The sequence below is a fragment of the Megalobrama amblycephala genome, linkage group LG13 (genome assembly GCF_018812025.1).
Source record: "Megalobrama amblycephala isolate DHTTF-2021 linkage group LG13, ASM1881202v1, whole genome shotgun sequence".
Taxonomy (NCBI): Eukaryota; Metazoa; Chordata; class Actinopteri; order Cypriniformes; family Xenocyprididae; genus Megalobrama; species Megalobrama amblycephala.
Window position 1 is genome coordinate 17,140,641 of NC_063056.1, and position 13,767 is coordinate 17,154,407.

At 38.0% G+C, this 13,767-nt stretch overlaps 1 protein-coding gene across 1 annotated transcript in view; it reads left to right on the forward strand.

The window, feature by feature from the left end:
- sntb1 (syntrophin, basic 1) overlaps positions 1 to 13,767 on the forward strand; it is a 36,874-nt gene that overhangs the window by 14,406 nt on the left and 8,701 nt on the right. Inside the window, exons 2-4 of the mRNA XM_048153064.1 lie at positions 997 to 1,213; positions 7,779 to 7,986; positions 12,678 to 12,814. Of these exons, the coding sequence (XP_048009021.1) occupies positions 997 to 1,213; positions 7,779 to 7,986; positions 12,678 to 12,814 (562 nt within the window). The remainder of the gene's footprint in view (positions 1 to 996; positions 1,214 to 7,778; positions 7,987 to 12,677; positions 12,815 to 13,767) is intronic.

The following is a 13,767-nucleotide window of genomic DNA, read 5'->3' on the forward strand; positions in this document are numbered from 1 at the left end:
GTGCTTCACTCGTGTCATATTCAAGTAAATACTGCCAACAGCCTTATCAGTGGGTACCGAATATACCCGGATTCTCGGTACTACCGGTACTACAGAAATGCTGGTATCGTCACATTTTCAAAATTTCAGTACCGACTTGGTACCGAAGTACCGGTACTTTTGACAACACTAGTGTCTTTAGACCTTTAAAAAGTAATAACTAAAGTGTACCCTAGCAGATATAATTTTGAATATTTTCTCATCATAAATCATTCTTTTATTACTTGGTCCTGAAGTTAGGAATTGTTTACTTGGCACACTGCAGCATATAAGTGTTTGTCGAGAAGCATTTATGTAATATGCAACTGGTATGCTGCCCCAGGCATTCAGATTGATTATGTTTTAACCAAATTGATGTCATGCCAAATAGCCAAACAGCCCATTCTAATATGTCTCCTTTATAGGTAATTGTGAAATGCCTCTAGTATTGTGAAATAGCTCTGTGCTCACATGGTCAACAGCTTCCTGTAAAGATTAAGCTGTCATATGGAATGGGAATAATTGGCCCTCAGTGTGACATTCACCTGAGAAGCATGGCAGTTGTAATTCCCCTTATTGCATCTTATCAGCACGTTCATGTGCAGATGCTTCGGCCTCAAGTTCATTGCCCCGTCATAAAACCAGCAGTAATCGTCTAGAAATGCAATAGCATAGTATGCAAATGTGCGGTGAATTGATTTCCTCATTCAGGACAGCTGTGGGAGTGAAGTGGTTTGCGTAGGGGTTTCCTGCTTTCATTTCTGACTGGCTAAGGCCCAGTGCACGCATGTGATGGAAAATTAACTCGCAGAGCTGTTGATCTCTTTAGGTATGTGCGTCTACCGATACTGTTTTTTTTTTTGTTTGTTTTTTTCCATCAAAGAAGCTTAGATGAAGAGAATGTGCAAATGCGCTGTAGTTCAGATACTCTCGATAATTTTGCGATCCTCAACTGACCCCTTTCTTTTTTTGTTCCAGTGAAATACATGCGGGAAGCAACGCCATATGTGAAAAAAGGCTCACCGGTGTCTGAGATCGGCTGGGAGACGCCCCCTCCTGAGTCCCCTCGTCTCGGCAGTCCTCACTTCGATATCCCCAGCCCCCCTTCGCTGTCCTTACAGGGCGACCGCAGATACATCCCCCTCAAAATGTGCTACATCACCCGCAGTATGACTGTCCCTGACCCAGAAAACAGGTACTGCTTATCATGCATTCAATATATTGACCATAGGAAGTTTGCAAACTTGTAGCAATGCATTATGACAGGCCAAAGCCCAATGAATAAATGTTTAAAACATTACAGAATATTTTAATAAATACATTAGAAACATTAGAAAGGAAGTATGAGTACTTTGGGGAAATAATTGATATTGTATTTTCTTTTGTGTGGTATTTGTTAACATTTACGAAGAAAGTACCATTTCCATCTCGTGTTCAAGAGAACAAAATTGTCACTTCCTGGAAAATTGCCGCAAAATATCCATAATAAAACTTGCTCTTCAGACATCACGCAGACGAAAAGCAATAAACGCTGTCAATTTACCTTTCGTTCGGAGGCGAATACCTGATGTTTGGGAACACAATCTTCTGACACTTCTGGAATGTAATTATACCCAACCATTTTGATGACAGACTTTGGCTTAGGCATTTCAGGAAAAAAAAAATATATATATATCTGCGTCAGTTGAGAGCTTTTGTTTTTTATGAGCATTTTTAGAATTTATGCACATCTTGCCATTTCTATCCAGTGGTTTTTTTTTATTATTATTGTTTTTTTATGGGAGATCCCAGTGTTTGCATAAAAATAGGTGGATGGAAGCATAGCTATAATGTCAGAATGACTGAGATGGGCAATCAAATCAAAGAAGGCGGGAATTACTGAGCGTGAATTCCAGCATAAAGCTTCAGTTTTAATGTTCAAAAAGTAAGGTGTAAGATGCAATTAAGTTAAGTAGCTCACATTTAATATTTGACAACTGTGATCGAAATGTTAAACAACCGTCAGTAACATGCAAGGGTGCAAACGGTTCAACCAGAGCCGTTTTCGGCATGTTAGGCATAAAAATTAATGTGTGCATATTGTGAATTAATTAAATAAACTTGGTTACATTTTCTTGATAGCCTTTCGGTAAATTAAATGATCATCCTCAGATCTACAACGGAATATGGTCAAATGTGTGGCTTTGACAAGTGGGTTTATAGGTTGTGGTTAGGATGGTCTTATTTTCAAATAGCCCACAATAAAATCTAGTTCTTTAACTATTTTTCTTTGTTTGTCTCAGTTTTGTGTTTTAATTTTCTCTTTTTTACAAGCAACCCTATATTGATATGTCCAAGGCTGGTCTCTGCTCAAAAATTAAAGGTATAGTTGACCTAAAAGTTTAAATTGGGTTATCATTCTTTTATCATTTACCTATGAAGATTTTGCCATTCTAAAACTAAATGCAATTTTTTTTAAGCTATTGTTATTCTATTTTTGCCCTTGAAACGTCTTAGATCAGGAGAATCTAAATCTTTCCGGACCCCCAAGCAAGTGCAGATTTTGGACCTCGGTATTACTAAAACCCTGCGTGCTGACATGTTTGTTAAAGATGGCGGAGAAAGTGATTAGAAATGTTTTAGACAAACTCTTTGTAATGCCGTCTCAGGATGAGCAGTAAGGGATCTCATTATTCAGAAGGTGAATGTGACAACCCTGGTAATGCACTCCACACAACAAATGCTTTATGCTGGTCGCTCACTCCATCATGTTTGATGTCTAACTAGTGTCCTCTGCTTGTCAGTGAACCTTCATATCTTCAAAAGTGATGGAGAACAACATCAAAGTCCATGTCAACAATGACTTCAAAGTTTTGAGTGCTTGAGCTCGGCCCTTTCCAAAAAACATGCCCAAAACCATTCAAAATGAAATACAAGACATGAAGCCAAACACCAAACCTGTGAGGTATTTTCATGAGCAGCAAATCAGCATATTAGAATGATTTCTGAAGGATCATGTGACACTGAAGACTGAAGAGTAATGATGCTGAAAATTCAGCTTTGCTATCACAGGAAAAAAATTTAATGTTTCACAAAATTACTCTTTTTACTGTATTTTTGATCAAATTAATGCAGTCTTTGTGAAGATAAGATACTTCTTTCAAAAACATTAAAAAAATTATTGACCCCAAACTTTTGAACAGTAGTGTATATGACCTATAAAAATATGAATATAATTATCTGGTCTGTTGTGTATAAATGCAATATAGCAATATAGCTCCTCAATTTATATCAACAAAATGCCATTATGCATAATACAATTGTTTCAAAGCCATAACATATTCACCATTTTCAAAACCAAGAAGTCTTGATATATAAACAAACTTAATACTTGAGCGAACAGCTAAGAGAGAAGTTCTCATTCATATCTTGAGGATGCAAATATTTTAAATAAAATATAAATTTCAGATGTTCTTTATTTTGCATTGCTCAAAGTGTTTTTGCTTTAGCAATCTCACCAACCACACTGTTTTTTTTTTCGCCCTCAAGCTTCATGTTATTTTTTGCACTATATTGTGCTTTTGTCGTGAGAGAAAAGAACGTTGTGGTTTGTGAGATTAACCATAACATTTCACAGGAAGTGTGTTTAAAGAAGATGTACCCGAGCTGAACTAACAATAATGACAAGAGGAACATGTTACATCTTTTTTTTTTTTTTTTTAAACACTGTAAGGATTTGCATCAGTTTGCTGCTGGAATGTTATGCCATTTGAAAGGTTCCTAATTCTGTTTAGGAGGTTTTCTACATCAGGTTTACATGCATCAAAGGTCAAAAAACACTTTCATTTTCTACACTGCACATCACCACATTTTTCAATGATTCTCAAACAACTTGTCGGATGAATCGGTCTCTGTAAATCTTTCCTTTCCATGAGCCTGCTCTGCTCTGATTGGCCAGATGGTCCAGTCTGTTGTGATTGGTCTACCGCTTAAGCCGGGGACACACCTAACGATTAGCTGAAACATTCTAAGACTGAACTGAACACACATACCGATTGTTTCCTTCGACTGGAGCCGATTTATATACTCACACATGGAATTTGAACACCGACTGTAATCGAAGACTGAACGCAACTGGCTCTGACTGGACGCGTTTGAGCGCGATCAGTCATAAGTATCAATTTACATTCATAATCGGCCTTACAATCGTTAAGTGTGTGCGCGGCTTTACAGGTCAAGTCGGAACGCCCATTACCATAACCTGTAAAGCTCAGTGATTGTACACATTGTAAGGACAGTAATGATGGCATAGATTTTACTATATCAATCTGAGTGCGTGTACGATGATAAAATATTTAAAATAAAATTTTTGCACTCGCTCAAAGCTTCCAGTCATGCAGATTCTAATGAAATTACTGGATTTCAAATGATACATTTCGCATAGCAAAGGTATATGTGAATTTAGTTTTTCGCTGTTGCTATATTAGTATTTCGCTGTGTTGCTAACTTTCGCAATGATGAATGCTTTCAGAGGAATCACAGCTGTGTTAGTATTCAGTACAACAGCACTCATGCTCATAAGATATTGCTTAAATATGTGGCGTGGGTAGACGGATGGTGAGATAAACTGACAGGCAGACAGACAGACGAAAGACTGTTCCATTCCTGCCATGCGCCATGTCAATAAGGAGCTCTCCGCAGACCGGCTGCCAGGTCGTCAGCTCACACCCTCCAGCTCTGTTTTCAATTTACACCATTGTGTCCTGTGTCTTTTAGTCCATCCATCACTGCGGTGCTCATGTGGAGCTCTATCAACAGTGCAGACATTCATGGCTTACCTCAAGTGCCAAGTTGTGAGAGGATTCCTGTCAAATTCCTAAACTAAATCCATCTGGAATAAAAATAGAATGTGTCCCATCCACTGTTGTCATTTCTTTGGACTGTTGGGCGTTCTGATGGTCCAGAGTGAAAATGTAACTGGAGTTGTTTTGGTAGAAGCGAGAGTAGCTGGTGGTTTGGGGTATGGAGATGTTCCTCCACGACAGATGTGTCAGTGACCTCTCCATCTGTCTTGTGTTACGCCTGCTCTTGTTTGGGTTGACACATTGTGTTTGGAGACCATCTAAATTTAGTTCATCTTTGTTTTGTCCTCTTTGACTCATTAATTGGGATGTTGATGGTAAATAGAAGAGCATCATTAAAAGTGAATTGTGGCCTATGGCCTAGTGGTTGACACAAATGCTTTTGACATGACCATCCCATTCATTCCTATGAGAAAAAAATATAACCAATATCTAAAAGATTATTTTGATATAAAGTTTGTTTTTGATTTTTTCTTAAAATAATAATAATAAAAAAAGACATTTGCATAATAGAAGTTTTAAAAGAAAAGAAGTGGTAATAAGATATATAGATAGAAACTACACACACACTTGTATATGTGGTTTACGGGGACCCCCTACTCCTAAACCTACCCATCACAGAAAACTGTCTGCATTTTTTGATTAAAAACAAAACAAAACGCCATTTAGTATGTTTGTAAAGTCATTTGGTTTACGAGGACACAGAACGTGTCCTCATAAACCATGTTTACATTGTAATACCCATGTCATTACTCATTATACACATTTGTGTCCTCATCAGCCATGCATACAAGAACACACACACTTCTCACAAAAATAAGTTGCATAAAAATAAGACAAAAAATCTTTATTTAATATCCACTTGCAATGTTAGTAAAGTGTTTTTTTTTTTATCAATTGGTATTAGTAGTCAGTATTATAGTAGTCATAAAATGTGACCATTTTCTACTCTGTCTCTGGCCATTTCAGTGTTTGTTCTGCTTCTCATTGTAGACTTCAATGAAGACCACTGTTATTGACTCTTTCAGACATCTCTAAATAGGAATAATGTATTAATGTATGAAGATCTGTTTCTTCAGGAACATCCACTTTTTAAATCAGTGACATGTCAAAAAAAGACATCCATGCATATATTTAATAAAATTCCATTGGATTATTCCATTGATTTTTGTCTTAGAAAAAAAGATGAGTAACTATGATAACCAGGATGTGTTTGCTCTTACAGGTGTGCGGGATGGCTTAGCCAAAAATATGTGGCCAAGTGGCCAAATATTAAATTTATTTATTAAATTGAAACTTTCATCTCAATTTTTTTCCTTCTCTATCTGAACCTGCACATTTACTCTACAATTACCTGAACCAAGAACCAGGTTTGGCCCTATCATTGACACCTCTATGTAGACACGGCATAAGTTTTCTGAGGTTGAATTTTTAAAGGGTTCTCCCAGAAATGTAATTTCTGTCATTAATTACTCACCCTCATGTCGTTCCAGACCTGTAAGACTTTCGTTCATCTTTGGAATACAAGTAAAGATCTTTATGATGAAATCTGAGAGATTTCTGTCCCTTCATTGACGGCTCCCTTCACAGTCCAGACATAATTACTTTTTACGATGAACAGTTTGAACTTAGGCTTTTATTCACATGTAAATATTCATCAACGAAAGCTGAAGCATGTTTGCTTGATGAGTACGGAAACCAATGTTACACAGCACGTTTGAGCTTCTGGAAAGGTTTGTTCTCGTGCATCACGCAGGTTCAGTTGAGATTTTGTTTATGTTCGTTGATCAATGTTTATATGTGAATAAAAGCCTAAATTAATTCTGTTCATCATATAAAGCGATTGAGTCTCTTCAGAAAATTTGAGAAACTCAAATCATATAGATTCGTTTTATGATCACTTTATGAACTTTTTGAAGCATCAAAGTGGTAGTTGCGTAGCTGTCTATTGAGGGACAGAAAGCTCTGATTTCATCAAAAAGATCTTCATTTGTGTTCCGAAGATGAACAAAAGTCTTATGGGTTTTAAAGTCTTAAAATTTTCATTTTTGAGTGAACTAACCCAAAGGTTAACTCTCTGAGGTTTGCATACTACCTAAGAGAGAGCTCATTTGACCACAAAAGGAATTGAAACATTCACTTCCTAAATTGGACACGGGCATCTCCATTAGTTGTGAAATTCTCCCAATTATAGGCTTAAAGGGCCTCATCCAAAAAGCTTTTTCCTACGGTCTACTGCAAACACATCAGCTCCATCTGTGCCCACCCCCCTAAGCCCCTCCAAACTCTCTGTCTTCATGAAAGTAGATCTATTTTTACCTACACGGTGCACCTGAAAATGATATTGTGGAGTGTAAGGTTAAGACTTTTACTCTAGATGATGAATGAGCTGAGTATTTATCACTGTAAACTCCCTGAGCTGAACTGATGTATGATTCTGTTTGAACCGGGTGTATCTGATATTCTGGTGGTTAATGTTGACTCCAGAGCTCTTTTAACCACTCTCTGCTGTCTTTAAATACGTACATTACGTACAAACGTCATTGCGTGTATTATGTCCTGTACTATACTCAACTCATTCAACTCTACTATATTTAATTTTATAGAAGCAGTACTGTAATTATTTTCCATCTGTTGCTTTCATGCAGGCAAACGTACTGTATCTAGAGCTATTAATTTATTCAAAAATACTTTAAAAATGCAATTAATACATACATTGACTTGAATATTCTATAAAATAGCATGTTTTTAAAATGGCAAATTTTTAAAAGTAGTTTGGCATAATCTTTTAATTTATTTTAGAAAAGATATATTGCAGTTTTTGGTTGAACTGTTTCTTTAATAACCCCTTAGCTTGACCAGTAAACTTTGAATAAAATGAAAGCTGAACTGTGTTCCTTATTTCTTATTGTGTTTCAGGCAGATAGAGCTGCACTCCTCTGACGCCAAGCACACAATAGTCATGAGACATAAAGACACAGCTTCTGCCCAGACCTGGTTCACTCTCATGCAAACTGCCATCGCAAACCTCACCAGCCAAGTCATCAGCGAACTCCGAGAACACGCAGGCCGCCACGCCATCGCCGGGAGTCGAGAGATCCGACACCTCGGCTGGCTAGCGGAAAAGGTTGGAAACTTTTGAAAATTTGATGAATGCAATTTAATTGTGATGATCTTAAACAATATAATAAATGTACTTGTGCTATTGACTTTCACAGTGAGGCGTTCGAGTTCGCAAAAACCTAGATCATATATAAAATTTCTGTCGTGAAACTCTAGATGGCGCAGGCTCAATCTTAACTCAATCTGCTTGCAATCAAATCATTAGGGCACAGCTGATTGGTTCCTGCTATATCAGTATCCAATGAGCTTGCTGCTCAACCTTCAAATACTTGGTCAGCACTGCTGTAGCAGTTGCAGTGCTCTTTCAGAAACCCTCCACCTTCCCCAGCTCCACCTGTTCAGATCTGCTATGGGTAATTCATATGTCATACTTACTCTGCAGCAGTGTAGCAGATCCATTCCGCCAAGACCAAACATATCAACATTGTCATATCCATTACCATGCCAAACACTCCGAGAGTTGTCATCACAGAAAAACATTTATCAAGATGGTAAAAGAAAATGTTCAATTATTTTTGCATTGAACTTATGTCTCCAGCCCATTCCAACTGTCTACCTATGAAAGAATCTGTGTGAGATTAAAACTCTTCTTTGTGTTATTTAACCATATGATATGGAAAAGTTTACCCAAGTTTAGTCAAAGTAAGCTGTCTAGGTCCATAAGGATATGTTGCATAAAACCCAGCATTAGCTCAAGGTCTTTGGTTTGATGTGTTTCACCGTGAAAGGTTCCTGTCATGATGATAACTGTGTGGAAAATCTACATTCACTTAAAACTTAGTTATATATATAAAAAAAAAAACAGTTTGGATGACATTAAAGTGCTTTTATAATCATTTTGGCATTTGTTTTTTACTTGTTAAGAGATACGCCTGGTTACATTTGTATCATAGGCGTTCAGCTTATTTAGAGTTGTATAGTTTCCTTTCAAAAACACAAGATTATTGTGACACATAATGAGAGAACATTTAGTTTAATAACCAAAACAACAAAAATTATCTTTCAGTTTAAGTCCCCATCAAATGCGCAAAATTCGCAATTGATTTAGATTATGTATGCATTCAAAATTTACAGTCTCTCTCTAACACAAATATGGAGCAAAATGTTGATGACATCATCCTGCAATTCAGCTTCTCATCAGATTTTCTGTCTAATCAAATGCTCTCTAGAATCTGAAGCATCCCGCCCCTTACATTAGAAAAAGATGCTACAGCTGCTATTTTGTAAGTAATGAATAGAACGCAGTGCACTATATAGGGAATTGGGAGTAATTTCAGACACTGTTAACTACGCTTTCCATTGGGACCAATGAAGCCTGGCTTCTTGTCAGTATCACCTCAAACCGCATTCTAAACAGGCCTGTCACAAGCTGTCAAGTGCAGCTTTGTCAGGCTGTTATGTAAGTGATACACTATTGGCTGTTTTTTTTTTTTTTTTTTTTTTTTTTTTTAAAGGGACGATCTCTTCAATATGTCCCTCCCCCACTTGACGTTTAATTAACATATCGAGGAAAACTGCAAAAACTGAGAAAATTGTTTTATTAGAAAAATCAGAATTACATTATTTCCCCCAAAATCATCCAGCTTTTGTCTCTGCCATGGTAAGGACTGTTTATTGTATAGTTGACAATGAAGCTGGACTTCATTTGACACTACAGTTCTCTGCCCTCTGCTTCCCTGCCATTGGCCACCTCTTTGATGGGCCTCTTGTACACAAATTTTGATATTTGCCAGATACTTGTGAAAATGGTATGAACGTGATTTAAAACAATCTGTAAAGATCACACGCAAGCATGTTAGCAGGTCCCAGGTTATACCATACACTCTGGTTGGAAACATGGCTAACATTCTCAAAACTGTACAGACAGTTCCTCTGAAGTGTTTTTTTTTTTTTTTCCCTAAAAAAAAATTCATAGAAATCGTGGCGAGCGGGTACTGGAGCGATTGATGGAGGATGACTCTTCTCAGTGTGACCGCAGGTTTTTCCTCCCTATTAAATCTTCTTTTCATCGGCGTCTCATTAGCTGAGGCCTGGCAGGGCCGGCTAATAGAGAACTGCAGTGATGGCAGGGCTGTGGGCAGCCCCGTCTCAGCCTGCCCTTTAATGAGAGCTCACCCGTTCCGTCTCCTATTACCAACCTGCCGGCCCCTTGATGAATAATTATATGAGAGGAAAAAAGCTCCTGTGTGCTGAATGCCCACAGACAGTGAGCAATTTTTTTGTGTGTGTGTGTGAAGGCCGGAGCTTATAACAAGGGCCTGTTTGTGGTTACGCATCTGCTTCTGATGCACTCGGTCCCGCTGGGGTCTCTTTTTAGCCTTAAGGCAAACTGACCCTCTGAAGAGAAGCCCTGTGATTTGTGAAGATTTGAGTGGCCTGTCAGGCTATCAAAGCCCTGAGGATACATTTGTCATAGACAGGAGCTTCCGCAGTAAATCACACTCAGGCTTAACTTAAGGTATTATTTGGAAAACTTTTTAAACTATTACTCAGTTGTAGAGCAGGTTTACTTTAGAGCTTATTAAAATCAACATGAAATGTCATTCATAACCCATTTTAATTCTGTCGTGTGATGGATTTCGGAGTGAAACAGAATTTTCTTGAGTGGGGCTTGATTTTATTCACCTGGAATTGATTGGATCATGTTAAGTGGGTGTTTCTCAACAGAATGGTGGTTAGAGGGGAGGGGGGTGAAAGTAAGAGGGATTTGTGAAGTCATCTGGAAAGGAAAGTCATTTCAGAGGCAAAGAAAGTTAATATATTTTCATTAAAGATGATGAGGACAAATATTTGTTTTTCTGGAATAACGTGCACCGATGAATTGTTCACAGTAAGACAGGGTTGATACAATCATATTAATATTATAATATTGCCATTGTTTTCCTCATAATATTGCATTGATACTTCGTCATATAAAATTTTTTATTGACTTGCTTTTTCATTCATATAATTTCTCCAAGTTCAAATAATGAGAAAGCAGCTCATCTAAATAAGCGTAAACTCTCAAACCTCTCAGTGTGGTCAGAGATGTAGAACTTGAGAAAAGCAATAACAATTGCAAGTTATGTTACACACTTAAAGTAAGTGTTTTTAGAATGCTTCTAATAGAAAACAAAGATGCTTTGCATATGTAAATTATTTGCTGATGAGTTTATGCATGATGATAAAGCCATTGTGTGCATCACAGAACCTGATTTCACAAAGTACACCATGTTCCTGGATCAACATCTTTGTTGATCCTGGAACAACATTCAAATCAACCAATCAGATTTGAGGGACAAGTTAACAGTTTATGTCAAGTTTAGGCTTACAACCAGGGTTAGGTGCTTCTATTCATCTATCATTTCCCTCTGATTTTAGGGATAGCTTATGGGTAGGGTTAGGTTTAGGGGTAGGGATGTGGTTAGGATTACATTTTCGGACAGGAATGTTGTTCCAGGATCAACAAAATACGTTGACCCAGGAGCACATCTAACTCTGCAAAATCAGGACATGCGTAAGCGCCATGTATGGCTGTCTCGAGTAGGGGAATGAAGATTGTGCATGTGCCCGCAATCTCCCCCTAACTGGGATAAATAAAGTGAACTATGTGTAAGTCTTGCATATCTGAAAGCTTTTGTCTGTGCATATGTTCAGGCAAAGTTTTATACTTGAGGAACAGGAACTGGCATTAAGAAAATAAATGGGGTTTATTTTGAATTCATGTTGACTAAGCTGTTGGAGTTGTCTTGATGCTTCAAACGTTAACGACTAGCTAAAACATTCTAAGACTGTGCTCAACATACAGCGATTGTTTCCTGCGACTGAAGCAGATTTATATACTTACACATGGAATTTGAACACCGACTGTAATCGCAGACTGAACGCGACTGGCTCTGACTGGACGCGTTTGAGCGCGATCAGTCATAAGTATCAATTTACATTCATAATCGGCCTTACAATCGTTAAGTGTGTGCGCGGCTTAACGTGATGAAACATTGTTTCATTGTGGTCATCTGAAAGGTTTAATTTGAATAAAATATGCATATCCATCAAGTAATAAACATTTCCTGCTGATGTATCAGTTAACGTTGAAGAGGCTTAATGGTTTTGAAAATTTACTTTGTTCTGAATGTATTTGGAGTTGTCGTGGTTACTCAGAGGAAGTGGTCTTAAGAGACACACCTTAATGGTTTATCACTTTAACAAGTCTCTCAGATGAACAACAGACTTGGGGGTCATCAGCACAAAAACTACTGTCGGGATTTACTAAAGACACGCGCTGAAAAGGCGTGGACACAGTTGTTTTTGCGGCTGACCTTATTGCATATGCATTTGTAGGAGTTTCCCTTTCAGACACAACTTTTACAGGAGGGCGGTATTTAAATGAATCATGCCAGGTGATTTACAAAGGTTTGTGCTAGTCAATTTATGACATTTGCGCCATTATTTACTGCCCCAAAAAAAAGCATGTCTTAGACCAGACACTAATTTGCGCTGCTCTTGGTAGATTGCGTTGATCATTTCACTCGCTTTTTTGGAATTGTGCTCTCACACTAATTGCCCTGTTTATTAATTCTGGCCCCAAATGTCTGCAAACTTAAAAAGCTTGAGTTATCTTTATTAATAGACGAGTAAAAAATGAGGACAGAATAGATTATATGGTACCTGAATGGCCATACAAGTTACTCAAGGGTGTGTTTGTGTGTGTTTCAGACGGAAAGTGAAAGACAGCGATGGAAGCCGGTGCTCGTGATGTTGACGGAGAAAGACCTGCTGCTGTTTGACAGTATGCCACGCATGAGAGAACACTGGCTCAGCCCGACACACACCTACCCTCTGCTCGCCACACGGTACACAATCACACACAGCATTACGGCTGTCTTTTTGCTTGTTCATACAAACACACCTTTGGAAAACCAATCATGGTACACGCACCTGCACACCCTTCTGTTCAACGCATGCCTCTGTACACACACATGCAAACACTCACACTTTTTGCATGCCAGTTGGCAATGCTGATCAAGTGGGAACTGAAATACACAACTGCAGTCTATCTCAGCCAGTTGGAAAGAAACGATACAAAAGCATTAAGGCTATTAAAGGCCTGTTGAAGCTGTATGAGGCGGCAGCTATTACTACACAGGATAGATTTTAAGTCCAAGTTTAACTGGACTGCAGCCCAGCTCTCACTCTAGGGCAGATAGGGCAGTTATCACTGGCTCAGTTGGCATGTGTTAATATTTTGTTGACCCTGAGATTGTCCAAAATGGCAGAAAGTATAGCTGTGTTTTTTCTAAAGACAACTTTTTGAAAACTTATTTTGGCTCGACTTCCTCTGTGAAATCTCAAGCCCCGCCAATGGTGAAAACTCACTGGACCAAATCCCACGCCGGTATATAGAATGCGACAGTGCCTGTCCACTTTTACAGTGGCCTTGGTTCTGGAAGTATTTTTCCCATTCATTGTTCCCATAGGGATTTTAAAAAACTCTTCGTTAAAAAATCATAAGCCATGAACCAAACCAACCAGCTACAAGTGGAATCACAACAAAACAAACTTCGATTGGCCAGAAGGCAAACTGGTACAAGACTGTGTACTTATTAGCTTTAATGACTTTCATTTGCAGTACTTCATGAAAGTTGGGCGGACACTAAAATGTTCTTTTGGTGTGATTTCCTCATTTCAATTCTCTAAAGGGTGGAGATTTCTTGGATTTCTAAAGGGTGGGTTTCTTTTACAGAAATGTGTTTTTAATCTGGAATTACGCTGTTAAACATGTATAATTAAAAAAATATTAAAATAA